General features: G+C 39.4%; 2 protein-coding genes across 16 annotated transcripts in view; one reads left to right on the top strand and one right to left on the bottom strand.

Moving 5' to 3' along the window:
* The window catches only part of CEP170 (centrosomal protein 170), a 108900-nt gene extending 106177 nt beyond the window's left edge, over positions 1-2723 (bottom strand). For all 11 annotated transcript variants that reach the window (XM_074316831.1, XM_019746818.2, XM_019746814.2 and 8 more), the window contains exon 1: positions 2584-2723. The gene's annotated coding sequence lies outside the window, so the exon portion shown is untranslated. The remainder of the gene's footprint in view (positions 1-2583) is intronic.
* A 618-nt stretch (positions 2724-3341) lies between these two features.
* The window catches only part of SDCCAG8 (SHH signaling and ciliogenesis regulator SDCCAG8), a 207512-nt gene continuing 184768 nt past the window's right edge, over positions 3342-26085 (top strand). For all 5 annotated transcript variants that reach the window (XR_002138627.2, XM_074316832.1, XM_019746823.2 and 2 more), the window contains exons 1-5: positions 3342-3763; positions 14901-15053; positions 15754-15839; positions 19589-19702; positions 25173-25298. Coding sequence is in view for 4 of the 5 variants with exons in the window: in XM_074316832.1 (XP_074172933.1) it covers positions 3697-3763; positions 14901-15053; positions 15754-15839; positions 19589-19702; positions 25173-25298 (546 nt within the window). In the remaining variant the exon portion in view is untranslated. The remainder of the gene's footprint in view (positions 3764-14900; positions 15054-15753; positions 15840-19588; positions 19703-25172; positions 25299-26085) is intronic.

Consider the following 26085-nt stretch of genomic DNA (forward strand, 5'->3'; position numbering starts at 1 on the left):
AATTATTTTTCAGAAATACATTTTGTTGAATTAAAAACATGTTGACAACTTTATAGATATACAGTATTCAGTACCAGATGAGTAATATTTGATTACTATCAGATGCAACAATAAAACAAATTTTTTTCCAGTGATAAAAGGAAACAAAAACCTGATATTTGGAACAAATAAAACAAATCACTATGCAGAGAATTCTTTTTAAAGCATCTTGATATTTGTATCAAAAGGCATAATGTATAATAATTTATATGTTTTATAGTATAAATTTCATTCTAATGGGAAGATAAAAAAACATGTAGATGGTTATTTCCATACAAAGTCATTTTAGAACACCACAAAATTTACCAGTAAAATATATTTTAAGTTTGATTTAACATAATTCCACATACTGAATTTAATTACAGATTATTTTTAAGTAAATTGAAATTAAGAGAAACATTAATAAATTCTGTTTTAAAAGTCTATTAAAATGCAATGTAGGATAAAAATTATAAGAACAAGAAAGGACTTTATGGCAAAATCAACTCAATAAAAAAACAAATTTAATTTTGATAAAAAGTTCAAAGTTATTTCTCAAAAGGTAAATTCTCGTTTAATATAATCCATTAATCGAAGAAAAATGGACTTCATAGTTTCTTGTTATGTGGCAATTTTTAACAGAGTTTACAGACCTGATCATACTATAAACTACTTCTGAATATCAGGAAATAACATTAAAATATGGTTTCTAATAAGTAGTAGGGAAAAATAACCCAAGTTTCTCTTTTTATGAAAATCCCATGTTATAGTATCTTTTCCTATAACAGCAAGTTCATAAAACTAAAGTTTCACTTCAGTAGAATTACTACTTTTACTTTACAAAGAAAAGGATTAGATTAATACAACTGGGGTGTCAATGAACTTGACATTGAGCAGCTTTCCATAAATGTCCACAGGGTAGGGGGCTAGTGGAAAGAGCACTCCGCAGCACAGACCTTGGTTTTATTTGGCTTTGCCTTTCATTAGCAGTTTGGCTTGGACGGACAGTTACCTTTCCAAATTTTAGTTATCTTCCTCTGTCTCTGTCAAGTGCACTTAGACTCTTCAGTTTTAAAAGACCCTAACTATGCAATATCTATAAAGTTAGGAAGAACAAAAAGCAACCCTCGTATAACTCAATAAAATAATAATAATGCAGAATATACAAAATGGTTTGTAACTTGCAATGTAATATTTTCAGAGCTGAAGTCATAAATCTTTGAAGCATGCCCAGCTAGGATTCTATCAGTAAAGACTTGGATACTGTATTCATAATGGAACTCTCTCCTCTCACATTATTCCTCCACCTGCTCCTCCCCTCCCTGCTTCATCCTCCTTTTAAAACCAGCAAACGGTTGGAAACATTGGAAGCTTCAGGATCAAATCATTTTAAAAGATGCATCTTCAATCAAGTGTAGCATCTGCTTCCCCACATTTCCCTCTAACGGGAGTGAATTTTCACAAAGAGAATACAAGCATGAATAAAATTCAGAAACAGAAATGCACCAGGTCTGTTTTTTGTTTGCTTCGATTGCTTAAATACACAAAACGGCAAGACGTAGCCTCATCTGTTCCCGTAGGAACGTGAATGCATTTACCCACCCAGTGAAAAAACAATTCTGCTGCTTCACTTCCCTGCTACACAATAGCTTCGGCGTCAGGCCCTTCCTAGTCCAGTCTTCATCGTCACCTAGCAATTTTATATTGATCACTTTGGCAATGCTTGCACGGGCACTGTCCGTGTCTTCCAGGAGCTTTCATTCTTCAAATAAATAAACAACAGTCTGCTGAACACCGAAAAACAGAGATTCTACAAATCCCACGTCTTCCCGCCCAGTGTTCAGCAGCCGCGCTCAATTTCCCCCCTTGGGGAATAAAACGAAGGGAACCGTACCCACACCCCACGTCTGAATCTCAGGACAATGAAACCGACAGGAAGCCACTCTCTCCTCCCGGGGGTTGACTCCGGAGCCAAAGCTCACGCGGGGTCCGGTCGCCTGGCAGGGTGCGTGACACCACCTCTTCCACGCCCTCCGAGCGCGTCCGAAAGGCTCCTCGCCTGACCTCCGCCAACCACCCCACAGCCCAGAACCAACCACAAAAAAGGATCGGCGCTGTGAGCTGCTCCCAGCCGGGGAAAAAGCACTTCCCCAGCCACAGCGCGGCCATTCCCTCCGCGCCCCTCGCGCTGCCACGGCGCATGGGGGAGGGCTGCACAAAGCCCGGAGCGAGCTGAAATGATTCCGTACGTTCCGGCGAAGAGGCGGCGGCGGCCACGGGCCGGCAAAGCCGCGGCCGCAGCACCGAAGGGCCGGCGGGTGGGGGTGGGGTGGGGTGAGGGTGGGGAGACGAGGGCCCGCCCGGCCGAGCCCCCGGCCGGTGCGTGGGGGTGGCGGCGCCGCGAGGAGCATCCGGGAAGCGCCCCCGGCCCCGCCCGGCCCCGCACCCTAGCCCCGCCGCAGATCGCGGCCCGAGCCCCCGCTGCAAACCCAAGGAGGAGGATGTGGAAAAGTGGCCGCGACGGGATCGGCAGCGCCTAACCCAGCAGTTGAGCGCATCACTTACCCCTCACCGCGGAGAGAGGGACCGGACGGGGGAGGCGGGGCGCGTCGCGTCCCGTGAGTCTCTCGCACGCCGTCCTCCCCCCACACTGTCGTCGTCGTTGCCGCTGTCGTCGTCGTCCCGGCCGCTGTGATCGAGCTCCCGGCCCCTCAGCTCCGCTGGGCACTAACGTTATTCCACACACGCCCCACACATAGCGGTAACGGCAAAGAGCGGCCGCCTAATGCGCAGGCGCTTGGGGAAAGGGCGAGGAGCCCGGCCCTACCCCCTTCCAGGCTCAGTCCCAACGATCTCTTACTGCGCAGGCGCCAAAAACAGACAATGAAAAGGGGCTGAGCAGAGGGTCTCGCCGCAGGTTTTTACAGCTGCCTACTGCGCAGGCGTGCCTCAAAGACCAGCTTGAACAATGAGGAGGACCCCAACATTAGCAGGGACGGCTACCAACAAGGACTACCGTTCCCAGCGGGCAGTGCGCCAACCCCAAGTGGAGGTCGGGTGGCTGGGCATGCTAGGATTTGTAGTGTCAGCCGCCTTTCACAATCTAGGCTCTTTGGAATATTTAGAGCGTATTTCTCTTGAGAATGTATTCGTCTGTTTTGGCACATGTCGTGGCTGAAGAGTGTTGAGCTTGTTATTTGCGTCCTTGAAAATCTTCAAGCATCGACTGCATATTAGCAAATTGCTTAGAAGAGTCAAGGCCTTCTGCGAGCCCTTTCTGTCATTTTGGGTGGTCCAAACAGCAGGATGGGATGAAGGCAGGACTAAATCAGGAAAAGGGCGGAGCTTCCGAGCAGTCTCTTGGCAACCGGATCCGGCAACCAAACGGCCTGAGCTGACTCTGGGAGCGCAGTGCCCTCTGGGAATTGTAGTGTAGTTAGAAGGGCTCTCAGAAACTTGGACACTGCAGGCTCGGAGTCTGAGAACCACAACTCCCGTCATCCACCAAGAGGGCTAGTAGGTGGGAAGAGCCCCCGCGAGCCCGGCCCGGGGTTCCATGCTCCCCATTGACAGCAGCGGCAGGAAGCTGGCGGGTCCACCCAGGGCGCTAAGGCCTCCTGTTCTGGGAGGGGAGAACACTGGACTCTTCCCCACGTAACTCCCATTCCGAGTCTGTACATGGCGAAGTCCCCGGAGAACTCTACCCTGGAGGAGATTCTGGGGCATTATCGACGGAGTCTCCGGGGTGAGTTGCTCCGAACCTCCGTGCCCCTTGGTACCAGGGCCTAGTGGGCGGGAGCTGACTAGGTGTGTTTCCTCTCACCTGGGTTCGGCCCCAGCCGGGATGCAGAGGAAGAAGATGGATGTTGCTGTTGAAGGATGTTTTTGAGGAAGAATGAGATCGTTTGTGTTTTCACTGTTAACCATTAGTGTTTCCCTAGTTCCCTTAGCTACCTGAACCAACTCTCTGATCTTGATTTAGCATCTTTCTCACTCAGCGCCAGCAGAACCTCTTGAACGGCTCTATGCCACTTTTGCACATTTCCCATACTTTGCTCTTTAATGAGTTCCTGCTACACACTATTACACATTCACAGTATGGTGTAGTGGATTGAATGATTTATTGGACCAGGAAAAGAAAGCACTAATAATTATTTTAATCACAACAGCTCTATTTAGTGCTCTAGGCTATTTACATACATTATATCATTTAAAACTTAAAACAACCTTATGAATATCCCTATTTTACACATGGGGAAATTAATGGAGGTGCAAAGACCTTAAATTAGGACAAAGCCCACACAGCTGCTTAGTGGCAGAGCCAGGTGTTAAATTCAGTCAGGCCTGTCTTAAAAGCCTATATTTTTCTTTATGAATCCTGTCACAATTACTATTACTTACTGAAACCATATTTAGTTAATTCAGATTTTTTTTAGTATGGCACCATATGAGTGAGTATCCATAGAACTGAAGTTCATACTCTGTCACCTTGGACATATATAACATTTAAAAACCTTAGTTCTGTTCCCCCCCCCCCCCATTTCCCCTTCTTTCTAGCTCCTGTAAACCTCTATTTTACTTTCTGTCTCTATCAATTTGCCTATTCTAGGTACCTCATCTAAGTGAAATCATACAATATTTTTTCTTTGATATCTGGCTTATTTTACTTAGCATATGCCTTCAAGTTTCATTCATATAAAAGTGTCTTTGTATGTAATGAGATGACTGGTGTCTGGGAGCCCCTAGACAGCTTCAGGATTGGGGCTGGTCACTAGAAAGACACAGCCATAATTACAGGGTTGGAACTTTCAGCCCCATTCCCTAATCTCCATGGAGGGGAGAATGTGGAGATTGCGTTAATCACTAATGGCCAATGATCTAATCAGTCGTATTTATGTAATGAAACCTCCATAATACCCTCCAAACAACAGGGTTCAGAGAGCTTCCCAGTTGGTGAACCCATCCATGCGCTGGGATGGCGGTGCACCCAGAGAAGGCTTGGAAGCTCTGCACCCCATCCCCATATCTCACCTATGCATCTCTTCCATGTGGCTGTTCTTGGTTTGTACCCCTTTATAATGAACCAGTAATAGTAAATAAAGTGATTTCCTGAGTTCTGTGAGTCATTTTAATAAACAATAGAGCCAAGGAGGGGGTTGTAGGAACCTTTTGAATTTATAGCCAATCAGTCAGAAGTACTATTGATAACCTGGGACTCATGACTGGCATATGAAGTGGAGGTAGTCTTGGGGGTCTGAACCCTTACGTTGTGGAAGCCCTCTTTGGGTGCATTGCCATGCCAGCACATGGATGCATTCACCAACTGGGCAGCTCCAGTTCTGTTATTTTAAAGTGGAAGTTATGGTGTCATCTACAGGGTTGTTGTGAGAAGCAAATGAAATAATCCATGTAAAGCAGTAATTTTGAGACTTTTTTTTTCTTTTTACTGTCACTCATCAGTAAAAATACATTTTATATGGGACAAATACATAAACTAAAAGAAAAGTTTCATTAAAAAATACTAAATGTAATGCACTCTATTTTCTCTTCTGTTGCATTTTCTTAACCCTCTAGGTCATGACCAACAGTTTTAAAAAATTATTTAAAGTATTTAGAACACTGACTCACTTATTAATTGAATGCCTACTGTGTGTTAGGCATACTAGGTCCTGGAGATACATAAGGAACTAGACAAAGTCCCTGTCCCCTTGGAGCCTCTGGATTCGTGGAGGAGAAAGACAATAAACAAAATAATTACAGATTACTAGGAAAGAAAATAAGGGTAAAGATCAGTGGTTGGCATACAAGAAGCACTAATTAAATGTTAGCTGCTATTTATAATTGGTACCTGCAACAAAGGGAAGACTTTTCAAAAAGATTAGAAAGTTTATTTTCAAGTGACTCTAGATTTTGTAAGAGTTATTATGTATTGTTCCCACCTGTCAGCAGTGTTACAAACTGTCAACATTGTGAGTATTCAAACTGCAAGAGTAAAATAATTGGTCTTAATGAATATCTTCATCATCCTAGTGATGTTTCCAGAACTTTTAGATGCAGAAATAACCACTTCTAACTTTCATTTGAAAGCAAGAAAAATACTGTGCACAATGATAATGTGAGTGATTCTGTTTAATTTTTGAGGTTGGCAAAAAATTTTTGTTTTCCATTGTAAGTATCTCTTAATGTTCTTCCTTCTTTGACCTTATTTTGAACTTTTATGTAAGTATTAGGGGCCATTTAATATTAGGCATTTTGATGCAATTGTTAATTTCAACTAACCTTAGAGTACTACTATGTTTAATACCCATGCTAATGCTTTCAGTAATTACAAAGTGAAGAGTCTTTATTCAAAGCTAATACATTTTAAAATAAGTTTTAAATTTAGTGTGCTAACAATGTGATAGTGAAAACATTTATAATCAAGAGCAGACAAAGCAGAGAAAAAAGTTAACTTTAAAAAAAAAAGTTTAGTGATCGTTTTAACAATGAATCAAGAAATGGAACCTGAGTTTTCATGGGTTTCCAGGACTTATTTTATTATTTATTTAGTAACATTGTTTATTTTTACATTTATTTAGTTTATATAACAGCTCATGGATGGAAACAAAACAAAGCTAACTCTGAAGGGAGGCACAGTCAGAAGTTCTTCACTTTATACATATAAATTACCCCCTTTTAAGTAGGATAATTCCTTTTAAAGTCAACATTTGTGTTTCAGAACAAAGTATGGTGGCATTATTTTATAGGTAGAACTTCATTTTGAGTGTTTGTGGCTAATAACTTGAAATTGTGTTCTATACAATCAGACAAAATGCAATTTAAAGTTTTTTGCTTTGTTTTGTTGGTTTGTTTGGTTTTGTCTATCTGCCATTACTTCCCCAAAATGTCTTGCCTCATTCTTGCTTAGAGAAAAGGCTGATAAGCATTTATGGTCTTTCCTCACAGGTTACTCCTCTGGTTTTCTGTAATCATTATTTGTATCCCTTCATTTATATTCAGACAGCAAGTAACCACATAAAAATGTAAAATGCTTTCACAAGTTTCCATTTTTTATAGCTTTGCCTCATTTCTTCACTTTAAATATAATTTTCGGTATTATAGTATATTAAGAATTTGAAATTCTGATGTGACAGCGGAGTCAAAGTTCACTTTCTTGCTTTTAAAACCTGAGTGGACGTCTTGCCTCTCCTTGACTCTGATGATCCCCGGGCAGCCATGGAAATAGGGAGCCCGTTTTCACACTCCACCCTCACCTCTCCTCCTTTCCCTTACACTTTTCAGATACATTCATTGTTTGCCCCCTGTAAGGATATCTCCTGCTTTTGGTTGTCTATGCCCCCACTGCAAGAAATTGGGCAGGTTTAATGACATTCCTTCAAAGTTAGAGTTCTGACATAAAAATTGAAAGACCTCATTGCCCCACAAATCTGTAATATTATCCCTACACTGTAGATGATATGAAAGTTTCCAGTGGGGTAATAAGTGAGCATATTCCAAGTATGCTGAGAGTCACAGAGCTTAACATAGAACCGGAAGTGACTTGGAAGGTCTCCTGGCAGTATGGTTAGGTGTTCATTCATTCTGCAGGCAACTGTATTTCAAGACCTGCAGAATGGCTGAGAACTATATTGATAACTGGGGAGAAAAGCAAATGCCCCTCCTCTAATTTACATTCAACACATCCTTGTACAAGGCCGTGAGGTATAAAATAAAGCAGTTTGTAGCCAAGAAAGGGTTAGAAAAACCAGAATAATGGGCAATCCAGGCTGTTCAAGTTCTGTACACTGGAATGTAGGGATATGGTATTAGAAGGAGAGAACTTGCTAGAAATGCAATGTCCCAGCCTTAATAACAGAATCATGTCTAGTCTATTGCTACAGTGTTAGCTATGAATACAGTTTTATCAAGACCTGAATACATGACTCACCTATTCACCTCGCTACCTTTGGTTGGGTGGGCATAAAGAAATATGAAACAAACTTGTACAGTGCCAGGAATACATCATTTATTTTCCATACACATTTTCTATCCTGGTTCACCCTTTCCACTTCAGCATTTCGGTGTTTCAGGCTCTAGACTGAATTTATGGACAAATATGATGGAGAAGAGAATGTGGAACTAGGAGCCAGGTCGCTGAACGCTTACAGTTGCTTTGCTGATAACCATCGGTCACCTCAGGCAAACAAATAAACTGCTCTTGGATTCTTGGTCTTCATCTGTAAAATAAAGTTTGGACTAGATTTGGGAATTATTGCATTTAGGAGGCAAACAGATGACAGCATGTGTGAATGAGTCACTGGAAGGCACTAGGGAATGGTGAGGCGTGTGGCCAAACTGGGCAGTTGATGCTTTTTCTGAAAACAGTCCAGTTTCTTGCACCCGCCCTCTTTTCCTTTTTCCCTGTTTTTCTTCTCCCTTCTTCCCACACTGTGCTGGCCAAGCAAGACACACGTGAGAGCCTGGTCGTCACCCAGGTGTCACTCTCAGACCCCTGGATCTCTAATGTCTCTTCCATCAACACTGGGTTGGACCATGTGAATGATAAAGGTTATGTTTTTATCTAATAAAAATAAGAGTAAGGAATGGAACTAGTTCATAGAAAGCAAAAGGTTGAAAAAAGGGAATAAAATATGTAATTTGGGGGTGATCCTTTTCTTTGTAAATTGATCTAATTTGAGAAAACCGAAGATAATGTTGATGTTCTATATTTTACTTGTATGTGATTGACACATCTCTGCAGAGCCTACAAAGAGTGCTTTTCCTCCCAGGGAAGGGCTCACATCTGTAGAAGGCCTGCATTAATCTTACTAGCCAATAATTTGGTCACTGAATTATCCAGCAGTGATATCATGTGGACCTTTGACACACTTACAAAACGTGTGTAACTTAAGCAAAAGTTCTTCTTTTTCTCAGTTTTACTCATCAAATTTGTGTTTCTTCTTCTTTTCCTTCTTTTCTCTCCCCCTCTCTCCTCCTTCTGCAATTCCTCCTACTCTTCCTTTTCTTATTTTTTTGCTTAAATGTTTCCTGAATACTTTTTATATTCTTTGCCATATACAGTATATGTATATACATATATATAAGTATGTATATATGTATATACATATATATACACCATGTTTTCCTCGAAAAATAAGACCTAGCTGGACCATCAGCTCTAATGTGTTTTTTGGAGCAAAAATTAATATAAGACCTGGTATTATATTATATTATATTATATTATATTATATTATATTATATTACATTAGACCTGGTCTTATATTAAAATAAGACCAGGCCTTATATTAATTTTTGCTCCAAAGGACACATTAGAGCTGATGGTCCAGCTAGGTCTTATTTTTGGGGAAACATGGTATACACACACACACATTCTCCACAGCTAACGTTTGCTTATTTGTTTGTTTTGTTATTACTCTCATTGGCACCAAAAGAGGCAACCATATAATAAAGCCTTTGGAAACATTCGTTATGAAATGACAAAATTATTTTGTTATTTCAGTGCAGACTGAACCATCATTGTTTTCTAAAATTTAAAGAACTGGTATGGTTTGGCTATTAATAAATAAGGATTGGTAATGCAGATAACAACTTGTAAATATCTGAGTTCATTTTTTTGCTTATCTACTCATATGGCTTTTCTTAGTAGTTTTAACTTTTATGATTATTTCTTTTACCAGAATAAGAGAAAGCAAGTAGAATTCCAGGTTTCCTTCCCTAAAATAAGCAAAAGACAGGACTGAACCACCAAAAAAGGGTGATTTACAAGTAACTAGTGACCCGTGGAATCATCTACAACCAAACAATAGTTCAGTGTTACGAAACTGTAAGGGCATTTTCACATGTTCTTGGACAGAAAAATAGATTTAGATTGAGATACTGACAATGATTATATTCTATCTTGGGATGTTTAAAAAACTTATGCTCTGAGCATTTAATTGGTTTGTGTTAAGGTGTTTTACGTTTTCACTTAATGATGCTGCTTTCAGGGTCAAAAGGTAGAGAAAGCTTGAAGTGCACTTGCCAAAGCAACCTTGAGTTTGGTGGGTTCATCAAAGCCCCCTGGACTATTTAAAAGCATGATAACCAACAGTAGCTCTGAAAAAATAATGGTCTTAGAGCATAACTATTGTTTCATGTGTTAGGCCTTGACATGAAATGAAGTTGAAGGTGAATTCCAAGTTCTTGATTCCAGTGGATCTAGATGTAACACCTTCTCTTGACAGCTGGCTTTGAAGCACTCCAGCACCACTGCTGTGCCAGAGGAGCTCACTGCCCTACCCGCTTTTCCTCAAAAGGTGGCTGCAATTAAAATGCAGTAATGGGGTAGGTTTGAGGCAAAGTCCCCAAGACTAAACACTGGATGTCTTCTTTAATTGATCTAGACCAGTGGTCCTCAACCAGGGCGATTTTTCTTCAGTTGGTAATGTCTAGAGACATTTTTGTTTGTCACACTGAAGAGAGGGAGCAAGTGCTCCTGGCCCCTAGTGGGTAAAGGCAGGGATGCTTGCTAACCATGTACAACACAGCCCCTGAAAACAAAGAATAATCAGGTTCACAGGTCAATAGTGCCGCGGTGGAGAAACCATGTTCCCAAAGTAGCAAGGCTTAGCTCATAGCCCTTGCTCTTCCAGAATCATACTTGAGAATAATTATAATTAAGGATTCAGATTGTATTAGCTGGTGATTTTGCCTGGCTTCTGCCAGTCTGGCTAGGATTACGTCTTTATCAATGGAAAGTGACAGGTGCATAAGTCCTCCCAGTTGGTGCCAAAAAAATACCAGGTGTATCCCTCATAATGCATCTAGCCAATCTCCTTGATTTGCCAGCACCCATACATCATTGATGATCTTCCAGACACTGCTTTCTTAAGATGTTTACATTCTTGTTCGGATTATCTTTCACTCCTGGCGCCAACGACTTGAGCACATTTGTCAGCTCTTAAGAGTCTTAGGGTAGCATTTTCTTTGAGATTTTTTTAGTTTCTGTTTACTACTTTTAATCTCTTTCACTACTGTCATTGCCGTTTTCAAAACTGGCTTTGCCTGACTTTGGATTATGCTGTTTTTATCTTGGTCGTACTACCTGTCAGTCCCCTAGTAAACAGGGACAGCAATCTTCTGAACGAGGCTGAGGCCCAGTCAAGTGTGGCCAAACCCATGTAGCTCTTATCTCACTGTGGTCTCATTTTTCTGCTTGTCTGCCTTGGTCTAAGCTTGTTTTGAGAACCATGGTGCCTCTCGGATCTCAGCCTAGGGAGGTCTGGCTGATTGCATGTTTTCTCAGAGACAGCTGGGCGCTTCCCAGGGTGTGGTTCTCCTCCCTGTCACCAGGATAATTCTCCTTCCCATCTCCTAGTACAGATGGGGAATGTAGAAATTAATAATTCACAGTATGTGTATAAGTGCTGATCCTTCCTAGCCTGGGATATATTTGCCTTTTGTTCAAAAACCTCTTGATGGAGAGAGGCCCCACGGTGAGCTGAGAGTTAGAAGTGGGGAAACTGGATAAGACAGACTTAAATTGTCAGCAGTCAGCAGCTCAGTAACCTTTTCAGTGCTCCTTGTACTGGTTGATGTTTGGATAGTGGACTAGCAGAAAAATTATTTACTTACACATGTTCATGTGATTTTGTGGGACCCAGAAGTCCTATTTGTATTTGTATTCATAATTCAGTTTATATTCAGCTCATAGTTGGTGCTGGAGAGAAAAAAGCAGGATGCATTGTGAAACACCCCTTTCTGTCCTCTCAAGGGAGAAGAGGAAATGAGTATTCTTTCCTTCTGTCTCTCGGTTATAGGCAGTTAAAGCTTTGCCCATTCCCAGTGGGATAGGAAATAACTGGAACATTCTATCTGATCTGGTTTCCTCATGTGCAAGCAGCAGGTAACTGCGTCTGGGGACGAATGTTCTCACTAAGGATTATGGGGAACTTCAGTTGCAATGGCTCCTGTTTGAGAGCAATGGGGTTTCTTTGTCTTAAATCAACTGAGCTTTATTCTTCTTTAGGATTAACTATATCTGTCTGTTAAGTGTATAATACATGTTTTGAAATGACTTAAAAATATCACTTACTTCTTGGTTTTAGTTTTAGGACACAGTTCTTGCAAATTCTTTCTCTTCCTCTCTGATCCTAGTAAGTGAAGTCATTGGTTGCAAAAAAAACCTCAAGCCGTGTGTATCCCTTTTCTTTGAGGGAGCTGTTGAATTCAATATCTCTGTATTTCACATAATACTATTTTCCTAGTGCAATTTAACACATCATCTTTGTTATACATTTTAAAGGATTAAACAGAACATTAGAAAAGGGATTAAATGGGCTCATCAAACTCTGCCATCATTGTAATCTGATGAGAGAACTCTACCAATTGGGATTTTCATCTATGCAAATGTTTTCATATATTCTTTACTTTTCCTAATATAGCTTATTAAATTTTGGTCAGATTAGGTATAAATAAATAATTATCCTTTGTCTGCAAGGTGAAGTCATTTGATAGCTCCATGAGCTAACTTTTAATGTTAGTCAAACCCTGTTTCCTTTCTAATGGATGCAATAAAGCTAAGTGGTGCTTTCTTCATAGATTTGAGTGCATAAATCTAAAGCTCTGTGAACTAAATTGCTTATCAGGTAACACTTTGATTTTCCTTTTCCATTAACAAGTCTTTTTAGAAAATACTGAGTTATTGGGAAACTATTGCTGTTGCTTATTTTGCTAAAATCAGGAATGCATCTTCTCTGGACTTTTTCTTAAACTCATGATGAGTAAGAGGAGGCCAGGCTAGGTTAGTAATCAGCACCAAATTCCTGTTCGAGGAAATAGGATTGGTATGGAGAAAAATGTAGCGATAAATTCACTGGGTCTCTTGTGTAAATGAGTAATAGAATTTCATTCTGTTAGCATTGAACCCTGACCTAAAAGACTGGTTCTCTTTTGTTTAATCAAGGTAGAAAATGAGTTTCTGTAAGTGAAGAGCCTACATTAGCTATTTTGTAATATAGAGTATATTTTAGGGTATATTTTCTTCTACTAAGTTATGGTTATTTTTTCTATTCCATTGAAATGAATGAGCTTAGAGAAAATGGAATCTGTTTTACAAGGTGCTATAGGATATATGTTATAAATATACTCCCAGGGGTGATTGGTAATGAAAATGTAGGTGTTTGTTGCTTTCTTAGGGTTCCCATTTAGGTCGCAAGGAATGGGAGCTTTTGCTCCTGAGGACATAGGAAGAAATAGGTCTAAATTATCGAAGAAGGGCCTCAGTCAGAGGAGAGTAAGAACTTCACTGCCATCATTGTTTTGAGTTGCTTTTATGTAGGGAAAGTACCAGCTCCTCTGAAGAACTTAGAATGGTTTAGATTGAATCCATTTGAAATAGTTAGATATTAGCTGTACATGAACTTGTGTGGGAATTCATCTTTTTCTAACATAAATTTCTATGATATATAAACATATATATGGTAAATTCATGCATTAAAAATTAACTTTCAAACACAGATGTCAAAATTTGAAAATGGTGACTGAAATCTGGGTCCCAGCTCTAATACAGGAAAATTTTGTGTTATATGTATTGTTTTCTTGATTGGAACTAGTGAATTTAATCATAAGATTAGAAGAAACAATAAGAAGCTTAAACCTGAAAAATTAACTGGACCTTAATGAATGAAATTACCATTTGATTGCCTAGTTCTCCAGTTGTTATTCATATAAAAATATCCATAAGGTGGGTAGAATTATTAATCATGTCATCACTAGTGTCATAACATAGTTCTGTTATTAATGTAAGAGTTGGATCCTTTGCTGAAAACGTTTTGGGGTTAGTGTTTTCCTGAATAATTATTTCAGTTATCTATTGCTACATAGCAAAGTACCCCAAAATTTGGTGGCTGAAAGCAACAACTAAAAGCATGTTAGTATCTCTCACAGGTTTGTGGACTGGACTCAGCTGGCAGGTCTTCCACTGTCTTTCATGCCATGGAGGTTCTACTGGGCTGTGGGCAGAGCTGGGTTTTGCTCCTTCTCCATGTGGTCTCAAGGCCTTTCCTTTACACATGGCCTCTTCACTGTACCTCCAGCAGGGTAGCCAGACTTCCTGCTTAGTGGCTTAGAGCTCCCCAAAACAATCATCCTAAGAAGGAGGAAGCAGAGGTGAGGCCTGTTCTGGCCTGGTGTAACTTCCACTGCGTGCTGTTGGTTAATGCCTTACAGACATGCTCATTTAGGCTGTTTATATTAAGTATGTGCTGGTGAGTTCAAGCTTCAATTCTCGGGATAGTCAGTTGCGCTCACCAAGAGTTTCTGCATGAGATGTAGTGTGGACTGATGAAGGGCTGTACTACGGAGGCTGCCGCCAGAAGCACATTAGTTATTCAAATTTTGATAAAATCTAGGCCAGGCAGTTGGATGTCTCCTGGTGGGGGAGGGACCTCAGGCCCCCAGGGATGAGGAGTCTTCGCTGGGCCGGAGCTCGATGTGGTAGAGTCCCTCTTGTGGGTTCTGCCTTCCCACCCCAGTGTCCCAGGTGAAGTAACAGAGCCTTAGACATTGACGGGAGGGAGAGCGCTTCCCCTGTTGGTTATTGTTTGAGCGGGTGGATAGGCCAGGAGCTCATCTATTCGATCCTCCTGGTTGATGGTCCTCTAGCTGGTGACTATTCACCACCAAGGTGTCAGGGACCTTAGAGCCCAGCAAGTCTAACCTCTAACCCGTGATCTTACTCTTCTCTCACTTCCTCCAGCGTGTTCCTCAGCAAGCTAGAAACAGAACTCTACATTTTTTCATTAAATATCGGAATGATTGCTTCTCCTTTAGAAACTGCCTTGAGTAAGTGTCCATGGGGTCACCCAGATGTCACTGGCCTCACTTTCATCATACTTTTGCAGAACGTGCGAATCGAAGCATTCTCCACCTGAAATGCGCCCTGAAAGAAGGTGCGGTCACTGTTGGGGAAGATGCGCAGGATCCTTCTTTCAGCCCCGATGAAGGAAATGAAGACGCTGGCACTGCCTGGCATGAGCTACAGCACAGCCACGCGGGTGAGTGTGAGCGTCAGTCCCAACCTAGGTGACACATGGGGACTCTTTCCACTCCATCCAGTCATGACAGCAGTCTCTCCTCCACTCGACTGTTAGGATTTTATTCCTGAAACACAAAGCAGCTACCATAATTCCCTTGCTTCATTTTTTTTTCCTCTGGCTTCTCAATGCCTAAAATGCTCAAGCCCAAAATTCTTAGTAATGTCGTAGCAATATTTCTTCACGATGGCTACCTCGCCAGCTTCATTTTTCTATCCTGCTCCCAACCATCCATCTTGCAAGCCAGGCTCTAATCAGACCTACAGTCTGGCTGTGCTCCTATGCTTTTCCATGTGCCATGCCTCCTGCTGGAATTTTCCTCACCCTTTTCTGCTTAGTGATCTCCTGTTCGTCCTTTACAGTGTTGTCTCCTCTGTGAAAACAGGCACGATTAGGTGTTGTCTCTTCTTGGAGCCCAATGTATGGCTCTAGGTCTACCTATAATTATATTGTTGTACATCTGTAGTATATCACTCTTGCCCAGTGAATTCTTAGCTCTTAAGTGGTAGAGATTTTCTCATCTTTATCTTTGAATCCCGCCAATAGCACAGTTCTTGATGTATAATATGTGCTTAAATAGTATTTGTTAGATGGATGGGTGATGATAAATAAACCATGGATCTCAAACATGGCTAATAAACCCATTGCTTTTGTCTTATAGTGAATCAACTCAAAGCTTTGTTGCACCAACAAGCAGCTAAGGAAAGTGAGGTATCTCCATCAAGAAGACGAAAAATGTCCCCTTTGGTAAGTATCAACATTTGCAGCCTTACGAAAGCATTATTTTTGTAACTATGTTTTAACTTTACAGTGTCACTTTAGTAGTGTATGTTTTGGACAGAGTTTGAGCAGGGCATGCTAACAGAGTAAAGCAGGAACAGAAACTACCTTCCCTCTGACTATTCTGGCTGAAGAAGACACACTTCTATGGCAGATGGATTCCTGACTTTTAAGTTTATTATTCACTTGAAAAATGTGAGTGAGGAAATAGTTTGCAGAATTTACTTTGCAACTGTTACCAAATATAAAAAAAAGAACAAAATATGGAAAAGATTAGCCATTTCTTTTTTAGAAGGTTCTATCTGTATTTGATCATTTTTAGAATTTACTTAATTATAATTCTACCTCTTCTTTGTAATACTCTTTTATTATGAATGTCAAAACCAAAGAATGTAATCTTATTCTACATTTAAAAATATATGGTCATAAAATGGTGCGACACAAGAGGTCACGCTTTATTTCTTCTGAGGTTGTTTTTTATTGCTGATGCTTTCACAGAGTATGTTATTCCTGATTGAAGCAATGTGATATGCTAAAAGCTAAGGTGTGAAGGAAAGATACGGGTAAGGGAAGCTGAGAGGGAAGGATTTGGCCAGGTTTAAGTGGCCAAAATAATAGTGTAGGCCTTAGGTCTATCTAGGGTATATCACATACTCCCTGGAAGGGTATTATGCTTATCTCACAGGGTTTTTGTAATAATAAGATAAGATTATATATTTAAAAGTCTTTGGAAACCTATGAAATATGACACAAATACAGCATGTCATAGCAGTAATAACCACCTTACAGTTTCCTTTTGTGTGACAGTTAGATACCAAGGCTGTATGCTGTAATCCATGGAGACATGTCACTTTCCTTTGCTCACAGCTGAGACGCCGTACCATTACCCCCGTATTAACCCTTCATTCCTGCTTGACACCTACTTTCATGCTTAATTCCCACTTTAGAGAAATTCCCATACTTCTACTTCGTATTTATAGGTATAAATTATAATTTTGATAAAACATTTCATCATTCAGTGAATTTATTACCATTGACACCTAGTTTCTAGTTTCTAGTGTGTGCTCTCAAGCACACACTGGGTGGGGTACTTTTAAATCGATTAGATGCCATTGCTCAGATTGCTTATTAATGGTTTAAAGATAAAACTGAGCAGTGATATCACGGCTCTGATTGAAACTGGATAGGCAGGAAGACCTTCAGCAGGAGGGTCATTTCAGTATGTGCAGTATGTACTTTACAGATACCCAGGTCTGCTCACAGGGAGCTATGTGAAAGAACGGAACTTGGACTCCAAATGTGTACAACCTGCATCTATCTAATGATCACAAGTCATAATAATAATAATAATGAGTAGCTTTTGAAGATGGCACACTTTAGAATGCACTTTTAACAGCCAACGTGACATACTGGAAATATGTGGCTGTCTTGAGAGTGAAAGTGAGGCACTGTTGAGATGGAAAATATATCTAGGTATTATTGTTATTATTATTATTATTTTAAAATGTGGATATCCACACTATCATAAACCCTTTAAAATTTATACAAATGATTTCTTGTGAACATTTTCCACCTAGTATTTGCTTGAGTTTCTATTTTTTACATAGACTATCCCTTATACACACATAGGAACACTTAATTCATATTTGCCTATATTCCAGACTCATTTCTATTAGTATGAATGGCTATAATTAATTGCTTTCTACTTACCACAGATAGTTCATTTACTTTGGTTTTTAAATTTCTTAAATGTGCTGAAAAGCAAGACTCTACTTAATTATTCAGCCATGAGAACTTGTTCTTCATCATTTTTTGGAATTTCCACTGGATTGGGAAACAAAATGGTTGTGTGTCTCATCTCAAGCTTTCTTCCTCTGTGTTTGTTCATTTAGCTGCTTGACCCTCATTTTCCCTTTTCCTTATTTCTTCTTTTTTTTTAAATATGGTATGATACATGATTTTATAAATTTTACAATCCTTTTAGGGTAAGGTAAGATATACGTTACAAGTCAGTTCCAGAAATGCTGCAGAGGTGACCAGAATTAACACCTTGTCTGACGTCTCGTCCCTGGACTCCTCTGTGCAGGGCACCTCTCCATTTCCTGTGCACTGACGTACCCCTGCGAGATAATAGAAAACCTATGGATGGGGCTCTGCCCCTGGTTCCTGGCACAGAGCCCCTAAAACCCTTATAATTTCTTAACTGATAAAAGTACCAGAAGCATCTCTCGTTCTGGTATTTGAGCTTTGATCCCAGTCCTGACACAAGCCTCCTAAAACCCTTGTAAATTCCCAAGTGATAAGAGCACTAGAAGCCTCTTTTGTTCTAATGAGGTGACTCTAGGAGGTGGGCTCCTGGATGGTTTCTGTGTGGAGTCTGTCACCAGGAAAAGCAAGCCATGATTAGCTGTTTGGAATTCTTAGAGAGGAAAGAGGGGCTAGAAATGGAGTTGATCGTAACTACGTGAGGAAGCTCCATCAAATCCCACAATATGGGGTTTGGAGAGCTTCCAGGTGGGTGAACATCTCTATGTACAAGGAGGGTGACACACCCAACTCCATGAGGACAGTAGCTCCTGTGCTTGGGACCCTTCCAGGCCTCACCCTATATATCGCTTCATCTGGCTGTTCATCCGTATCCGCTGTCATGTCAGTTAATAAACTAGTAAACTTAAGTATTTCCCTGAGTTCTGTCAGCCGCTCTAGCAAATTAAGCAAACCCAAAGAGGTGGTCATGGGAAGCTCAGCTTTACAGCCAATCAGTCAGAAGCACAGTTGACAACCTGGACTTGCGATTGGCATCTGAAGTGGGGTGGGAGCGGTCTCGTGGGACTGCTCTGGTGCTATCTCCAGGTAGGTTTGAGTCAAATTGTAGGACAGCCCCCTGATGTCACAGAGAACTGCTTGGTGTGGGAAAAACCCCACACATTTGGTGACCAGAAGTGTCAGAAGTGAAGTGTTTTGTGTGACAGTAAAGGAGACACACAGGAGGGAAAGGAGACCCACAGGGCGGGTTTTTCCTACTCAAGTCCTTTGAAGATAGAATTCTACTCATTGACATACACTTGGCATCAAACACTTGTCTTAAAGAATCCCTTCGCTGGGGCGCGGTTCTGCAGCTTTAGCTAGCACTCCTCTTCCATGGGCTTTCTTGAAGAGAGTTGTCCCTGTACCTCAGCGTTACTGAATAGGCTGTCACATTTTCAAATGGTTCAAATAGGCAGTTCATCCCAAGCCAATTATACTACCCCAGCATTTTCCCACTTGCCACGTGCTTTTTATAACCACTTTCACCTTCCATCTTTAAAAAATGATGTTCAGTGTCAACTATAATTGAAAAAAAAAGTCATCATGGGGGATGTGAAGTACAGCATAAGGAATATAGTCAATAATATTATAATAACTATGTACAGTGTCAGATGGGTAATAGACTTATTGGGGTGATGGTCACTTTGTGAGGTGTATAAATGTCTAATCACTACATTGTTTTGTACACCTGAAACTAATATATTACTGGATATCAACGATAAGAAAATGATGTTCATATCCCTGAATCTTACTTATTCGTGGAATTTATAGGATAGAGAAATAAATACTATTAGCCACACTGTGATCTAGTCTGTGTTTACATGACATCAGTGCCAAACTGAATATGGGGATATTAATTGATGGGCTAAATCCAAACATGCTTCATGTATTGTTGTTTTTTCCCTTAGAATTCATCCGAACACGAGGAAACCAACATGCCTACGGTGCATAACCTCGTCCCGATCATCAATGACCAGTCTCAATACATCCATCACTTAGAGGCAGAAGTCAAGTTCTGCAAGGTAAGTTTCTCATTCAAAATTTAAACCTTCCTAAGTTAAAATTTGTGTTAATGACGTCTTGTATGAAAATTTGCTACTATTAGTCTTCATGTGTATAGCAATACACTCATAATTGCCATGCTTACATGCCATTTCTGATTGCTTAATTTTCCAGTAGTCCATACCAAACTATGTCTAATATTTTGATAGTATGATCTCATGTTTCAGAATTTTTCCTTTCCACCCCATTTACTTTAGCCCAGCTGATGGCAAATGCTTTGGAATGGTAACACCAATCGTTCCCCCATATTTGTCACCCTCTTGAAGCTGGGGTGCAGCAAGCAGATTCTAAGCTACTAGACTAAATCTGTTCCATTGTCAGTATGAAAGTTCTTACCTTGACTTTGAATAAGAATGGCTCATGGGGGGTCCTGATAATGATAAAGAAAGCAAATGTGTCACCTACAGCTTGTAACACTAAACAGTTATATTGCTGGACTCTCCAGAGTTTAGAAATTGTCAGTAATGCCATTGGCTTCCCAACGTTATGTTAATGTTTCAGTTTTTCTTTCTTTCATTTTTCAATATCAGTGCATCAGCTCATGTGATATTTTTGTTAGGTTACAGATACTTTTTTTGTATCACATCCTTGCCCGATTTGATGTTGTCAGTGTTGTGGATTTTAGAGTGTTGAGGTGTGTAGTGGGATCTCATTGTTTTAATTTCAATTATCTGATGACACAGAATGTTGAACTGTTTCATATGCTTATTTTCCATTTATGTACCTTCTTTGATGAGGAATCTGCTCAGATCCTTTGTTCATTTTTGATCGGGTTGTTCATTTTCTTACTGTTGAATTTGAAGAGTTCTTTTTTATTTTGGATACCGGTCATTTATCAGCTGTGTCTTTTGAAAGTTTTGTCTCCCATTGTGTGGCTTGTCTTTTGATTCTGTTAACAGTGTCTTTTCTAGAGCAGAAGTTTTAAATTTTAACAAAGTCGACATCAATATTTTTCTTTCATGGATTGTGCTTTTAAGTATTACATCTACAAAAAATTACCAAACCCAAGGTCACCAATATTTTCTCTTATCCTTCCTCTCAATGTTTTATAATTTTGTGTTTTGCATTTAGGTCAATCCTCTGTCTTGAGTTAGTTTTTGTATAAGGTGTAAGATCTGTATCTAGATTCATTTTCTTTGCATGTGGATGTCCCTTTGTTCCAGGACCATTTGTTGAAAGACTGTCTCCATTGAATTGCCTTTACTCCTTTGTCAAAGATCAGTTGACTATATTTGTGAGTCTGTTTCTGGGCTGACTATTCTGTTCCACTGATCTATTTTTCTATTCTTTCACAAATACCATGCTGTCTTGATTATTGGAGTGAGTCTTGGAGTCAGGCAGTGTCAATCCTCCAACTTCATTCTTTTCCTTCAATATTGTGTTGGCTATTCTGGGTCTTTTGCCTCTCTATATAAACTTTAAAATCAGTTTGTCAATAGCCACAAAATAACATACTGGGATTTTGATTGGGATTGTGACCTAAATGTTGTTTAGAAGAGTGTTGTGTAATTGCCAAGTATATTGGTAGTATTCTTTGTATCTTCCTGTTATTAATTTCTAGTTTAATTCTTTTGTAGTCTGAGAGCATACTTTTTATGCTTTCTATTCTTTTTAGTTTAAGGTGTGTTTTTAGGCCCAGAATATGGTATGTGTTGGTGAATGATCTGTGTTAGCTTGGGATGGGTGTATATTCTGTTATTGTTGGATGAAGTAGCCTATAAATGTAAATTATATCCAGTTGATTAATGGTATGTTGTTCATTTCAACTACATCTTTACTGATATTTTGCTAATCTGCCAGATTTGCTGGATTTGTCAATTACTGATAAAGAGGTGTTAAAATCTCCAACTGAAATAGTGGATTCATCTATTCCTCCTTATGGTTCTATAAGTTGTTCCCTGATGTATTTTGATGCTCTATTGTTAGGCATATACACATTAAGGATTATTGTCTTCTTGGATAATTGACCTCTTTATCGTTATGTAATATCCCATCTTATCCCTGATAGTTTTCCTTCCTGTGAAGTCTGCTTTGTCTGAAAATAACATAGCTGCTCCAGCTTTCTTTTGATTTATGTTAGCATGGTATGTCTTTCTCTGTCCCTTTACTTTTAATCTACCTGCGTCTTTATATTTAAAGTGGGTTTCTTATAGACAACATATATGTGAGTCTTGTTTTTTATTCACTCTGGCAGTCTCTGTCTTTTCACTGGTGTATTCAGACCATGGAGGTTTAATAGATGGCTGGATGTTAAATAATATCAACCATATTTGTTATTGTTGTCTATTCGTTGTCCTTGTTTTTTATTTCTTTTTATTTTGTTTTTCACTCTTTATCTGGTTTTAAGTGAGCATTTTATATAATTGCAGTTTTTCTCCTCTCTTAGCAGAAAAAAAGAAGTTCAACTTCTTTACTTTTATAAGTGATTGTCCTTGAGTTTGCAATTACATTTACCACTAATCTAATTCTACTTTCAAGTAACACTACCATTTCAGAGGTAGGACACGTTCCTTCTAACAGAGTATTCTCAATTCTTCCCTCCTGTTGTTTCTAATATTGCTGTTATTCATTTCAGTTATTCATAAGCTATAATCACCAAATTCACTGTTGCTATTATGATGTTGAGCAAACTATTACATGCTATACATACATATGTATATATGTATATGATCTATATGTATACAGATCAATTAAGATTAAGAAAAATTGAAGATTTTATCTCCATATGTTTTTTCACTAATGCTCTTTCTGTCTTTATGTAGATCTGAGTTTATAACCTATATCACTTTCCTCCTTTCTGAAGAACTTCTTTTAACATTTCTTGTAAGGCAGGTCTACTGGTGACATACTTCCTCAATTTTTGATTACCTGAGAAAGTCTTCATTTTACCATCAATTTTAAAGGTTAATTTCACTGGATACAGAATTCTAGGTTGGGGGATTTTTTTTCTTTTTTCAATACTTGAAATATTTCATTCCACTCTATTTTTGCTTGCATGGTTTCTGAAGAGTAGTCTGATGTAATTCTTATCTTTGCTTCTCTATAGATAAGGGTCACCTCTTCCCCCACCACCTTTAAATTTTTTCTCTTTTTTTGCAGTTTGAATATAATATGCCTAGGAAGAGACTTTTTGAAATTTCCCTGCTTGGTATTCTCTGAGCTTCCTGGATCTATGGTTTGGGGCCTATCATTTACTTTGGAAAACTCCCAATCATTATTGCTTCAAATATTTCTTCTCCCTTATCTCTTTTTTTCTCCTTCTGGAATTCCCATTATACATATGTTACACCTTTTGTAATTGTCCCACAGTTCTTGGATAAAGTGTTTGGTTTTTGTTTTGTTTTTCATTATTTCTCTTTGCATTTCAGTTTGGGGAATTTCTATTGACAATTCTTCAAGCTAATTAATTCTTTCCTTGCATGTGTCTAGTGTCTTAATGAGCCTATCATAGGCAGCCTTCATTTCTATCACAAAGTTTTTTATTTCCAGCATTTCATTTTGATTCTTTCTTAGAGGTTCATTTCTCTACTTGCACTACTCATTTGTTCTTGCATGTCATCCATTTTTCCCACCAGATTCTTTATCATATTAATTATAATTGTTTGAACTCCCAACCTGATAATCCCAACATCTCTACCATATCCAAGGTTGGTTCTATGCTTGCTTAGTCTCTTTAAACTGTGTTTTAAGACTTTCAGTATGCCTTCTAATTTTTTGTTGAATGCAGGACATGATGTACTGGGTAAAAGGAACTGAGGGAAATAGGCATTTAGTGTGAGGTTTTATTTTAATCTAGCTAAGAGTTGGGCTGTGTTTACTGTTTGCTGTTGCTGTAGTCTAAAATTCCTCTAGTGTCCTGTTTTTTTGTCGCCATTGTTATCTTTGGGCTTACCTCAGGAATTCTTCTTAAATATGGTGTAAGATGTGCAGTAATTTTAATGCATTCCTGTTATTATGTAAGAGCCCTTTTTAGGTGGTGGTATGGTGTGTGAGTAGGGGAAGCATTCCCTAGTCTTGTGATTAGGTCTCAGTCTTTTAGTCAGCCTATGCCCCTTGGACATGACCTTCACAAGTGTTTCTCAGTCTTCCCCTCCCTTTAAGTGAGACAGGAGGCTAGAGGGACCTAGAGTTGGGTATCTCCTTTCCCCCAGGTCAGTTAGCATCTGAGAAAAAACAGTTACTTAGGCTCTGGTAAGAATCATTTCTCCCAAGGCAGGCCTTGTTAAGAACAGAATGCTTTGGGCATATTTCAAAATGGCTGCTTTTCCTCTTCTACTGGTGAAGGCATGAAGGGACTTTTCTCTAGTCTTTGCTGTAAGAACCTGGTATCCTAGAAATAAAACTCACAAAAGTGTAGGACTCCCCCCTAGCACTAGTTCCCTCTAGAGTTTTCAACTCTCAAATTTGTCTACACTGAGCATTTCATCTTCCTGCCATTGCACTCATTCCCCTGGGTGTTTCTGCTCACATGTTTCTGTTCTGGTTGGCTGTGATTCTCAGGAACGCCGGTTTGTCTCTCCAGTTCTTCAGATAACAGTTTTTCTTGTGACTTCAGTTCTCTGATGAATTCAAGAAGAGTGGCTGATTTTTCAGTTTGTTCACCTTTTCTCTTGTTGTGAACGTGGGCGTGATATCTTCTAAGCTCATTGTATTCCAGACCAAAAAATGGAAATCTGCAATATATTTTAAATCACAGCTTTCAATTATAGCTTTGGTTTTTTTTCTGAATAAAATAATTGAATGGAATTTGCATATATTGCACAATAGGTTTTGGTTATATTGAATATTAAGTATTGTGCCATCAATATATTGATATTTTTGGCCTTTTTTTCAGAGAATGAGGTGCCACTCAATAGCTATTCTAATTGTTTTTTACCCTCAATTTCTTAAATTATACCCTGCAAGGCCAAGAAGACACTCAGAATTCTCTACTGAACTATTTCACTCATAATTTCCTTCAATCTGGCTATCAGTTCATAGATAATCAATGTAACTTTCCAGGCCTTTTTATCTCAGAGTCCTCTGTTATCTATTTAGTCCTATTTCAGTTTTCAACAACTTATTGGTACTTCAGCATGAGTAATAATATATCTTACCTTAATTTTCATCAGTCTACCTCATTCTTAAGTCTTGTAGATAACCCCTTTAATTAAATCCTTTCTATAAGCCTTAATCCCTTGGAGAAAAAAAAGTCAAAAACAACACAACTCTGTGAAAAGGCCATTAGCAGGCCCTAAGCTACACACCTCCAGCCTTCTCTTTGTTTGTTAACTAATGTTTCAGTTGCTTTGTTTGTCTAAATATAATCATAGTTCTTCAGAAAATGTATAGAGAGCATAAGTCTTCCGTGCTTTTTGTGTAGTAATCAATAAATAGCAGCACTGCTTAAACATGCTGAATGTATTTGGTATCTGTTTCTGCTTTTTATAGGAGGAACTCTCTGGAATGAAAAACAGGGTACAAGTAGTTGTGCTTGACAATGAACGGCTCCAACAAGAGTTGAAATCTCAAAGACAAGAAGAAGCAATGAGGGAACAAACACTTCTGGATGCATCTGTGAGCATTTTTTAAAGCCATAATTGTATTTTAGTTTGAATATTCCCTCCTGCCTCTCCCCCAGCCTTCTCAACTGCTTAGATTCTCTTTCTGAAGTTTGCCAAAAGTACTATGCTGGTATTTGCTTGGGGCCTCAAAAGTTAAAATTCACTGTGGTGGAGGGAATCCTCAAATGAAATAATGTAGTGATGTCTAATGTCTACTCCAGTTTCTTCTCGAGCATACCATTTGTGGTTTTTCCATGTGGAAAGAGCAGGTCTGAGAGCAGGAAGTGCGTTATATAGGAAGGACTTCATTAAATCCAGAACTACAGCTTAGATTTCTGTTGTATTTCTCTAAATTTTCCTTGAGCTCTGAATTCCAATTAAGTCTAATTATCAGCATGGTGTAGCGGAAAGAACACTGACCTGAAGATCCAAGAATCAAAATGTTAGTCTTCCCATTGTCCCTCCTAGGCTGTATGTGTGTAGCCAGTCCTGCAATTTTATAGGGCTTTCCAACATGGCTTAACCTCATGGGCCCTCGTGTGTTCGCTGGCAATTGGAGAAGCTTCACCTATATTAGCAGTTCTTAATCTTTAATGTGAGTAGCAGTCACTCGGGACACTTGTTGACAGTGCAGATTCCTGAGCTCCTTCCCCTGAGAGTCTGACTCAGGGGCTCTGGGTCAAGTCCTTGAATTAAAAATGTGAAATTTTAACAAGTTGCCTAAGTGATTTTCATTTCAGTGGACCACATTTTGAACAACAGTGGATTAAATGATCTCTATAATTCTTGGGATGATATTT

Source organism: Rhinolophus sinicus, linkage group LG12, assembly GCF_036562045.2.
Source record: "Rhinolophus sinicus isolate RSC01 linkage group LG12, ASM3656204v1, whole genome shotgun sequence".
Classification (NCBI taxonomy): domain Eukaryota; kingdom Metazoa; phylum Chordata; class Mammalia; order Chiroptera; family Rhinolophidae; genus Rhinolophus; species Rhinolophus sinicus.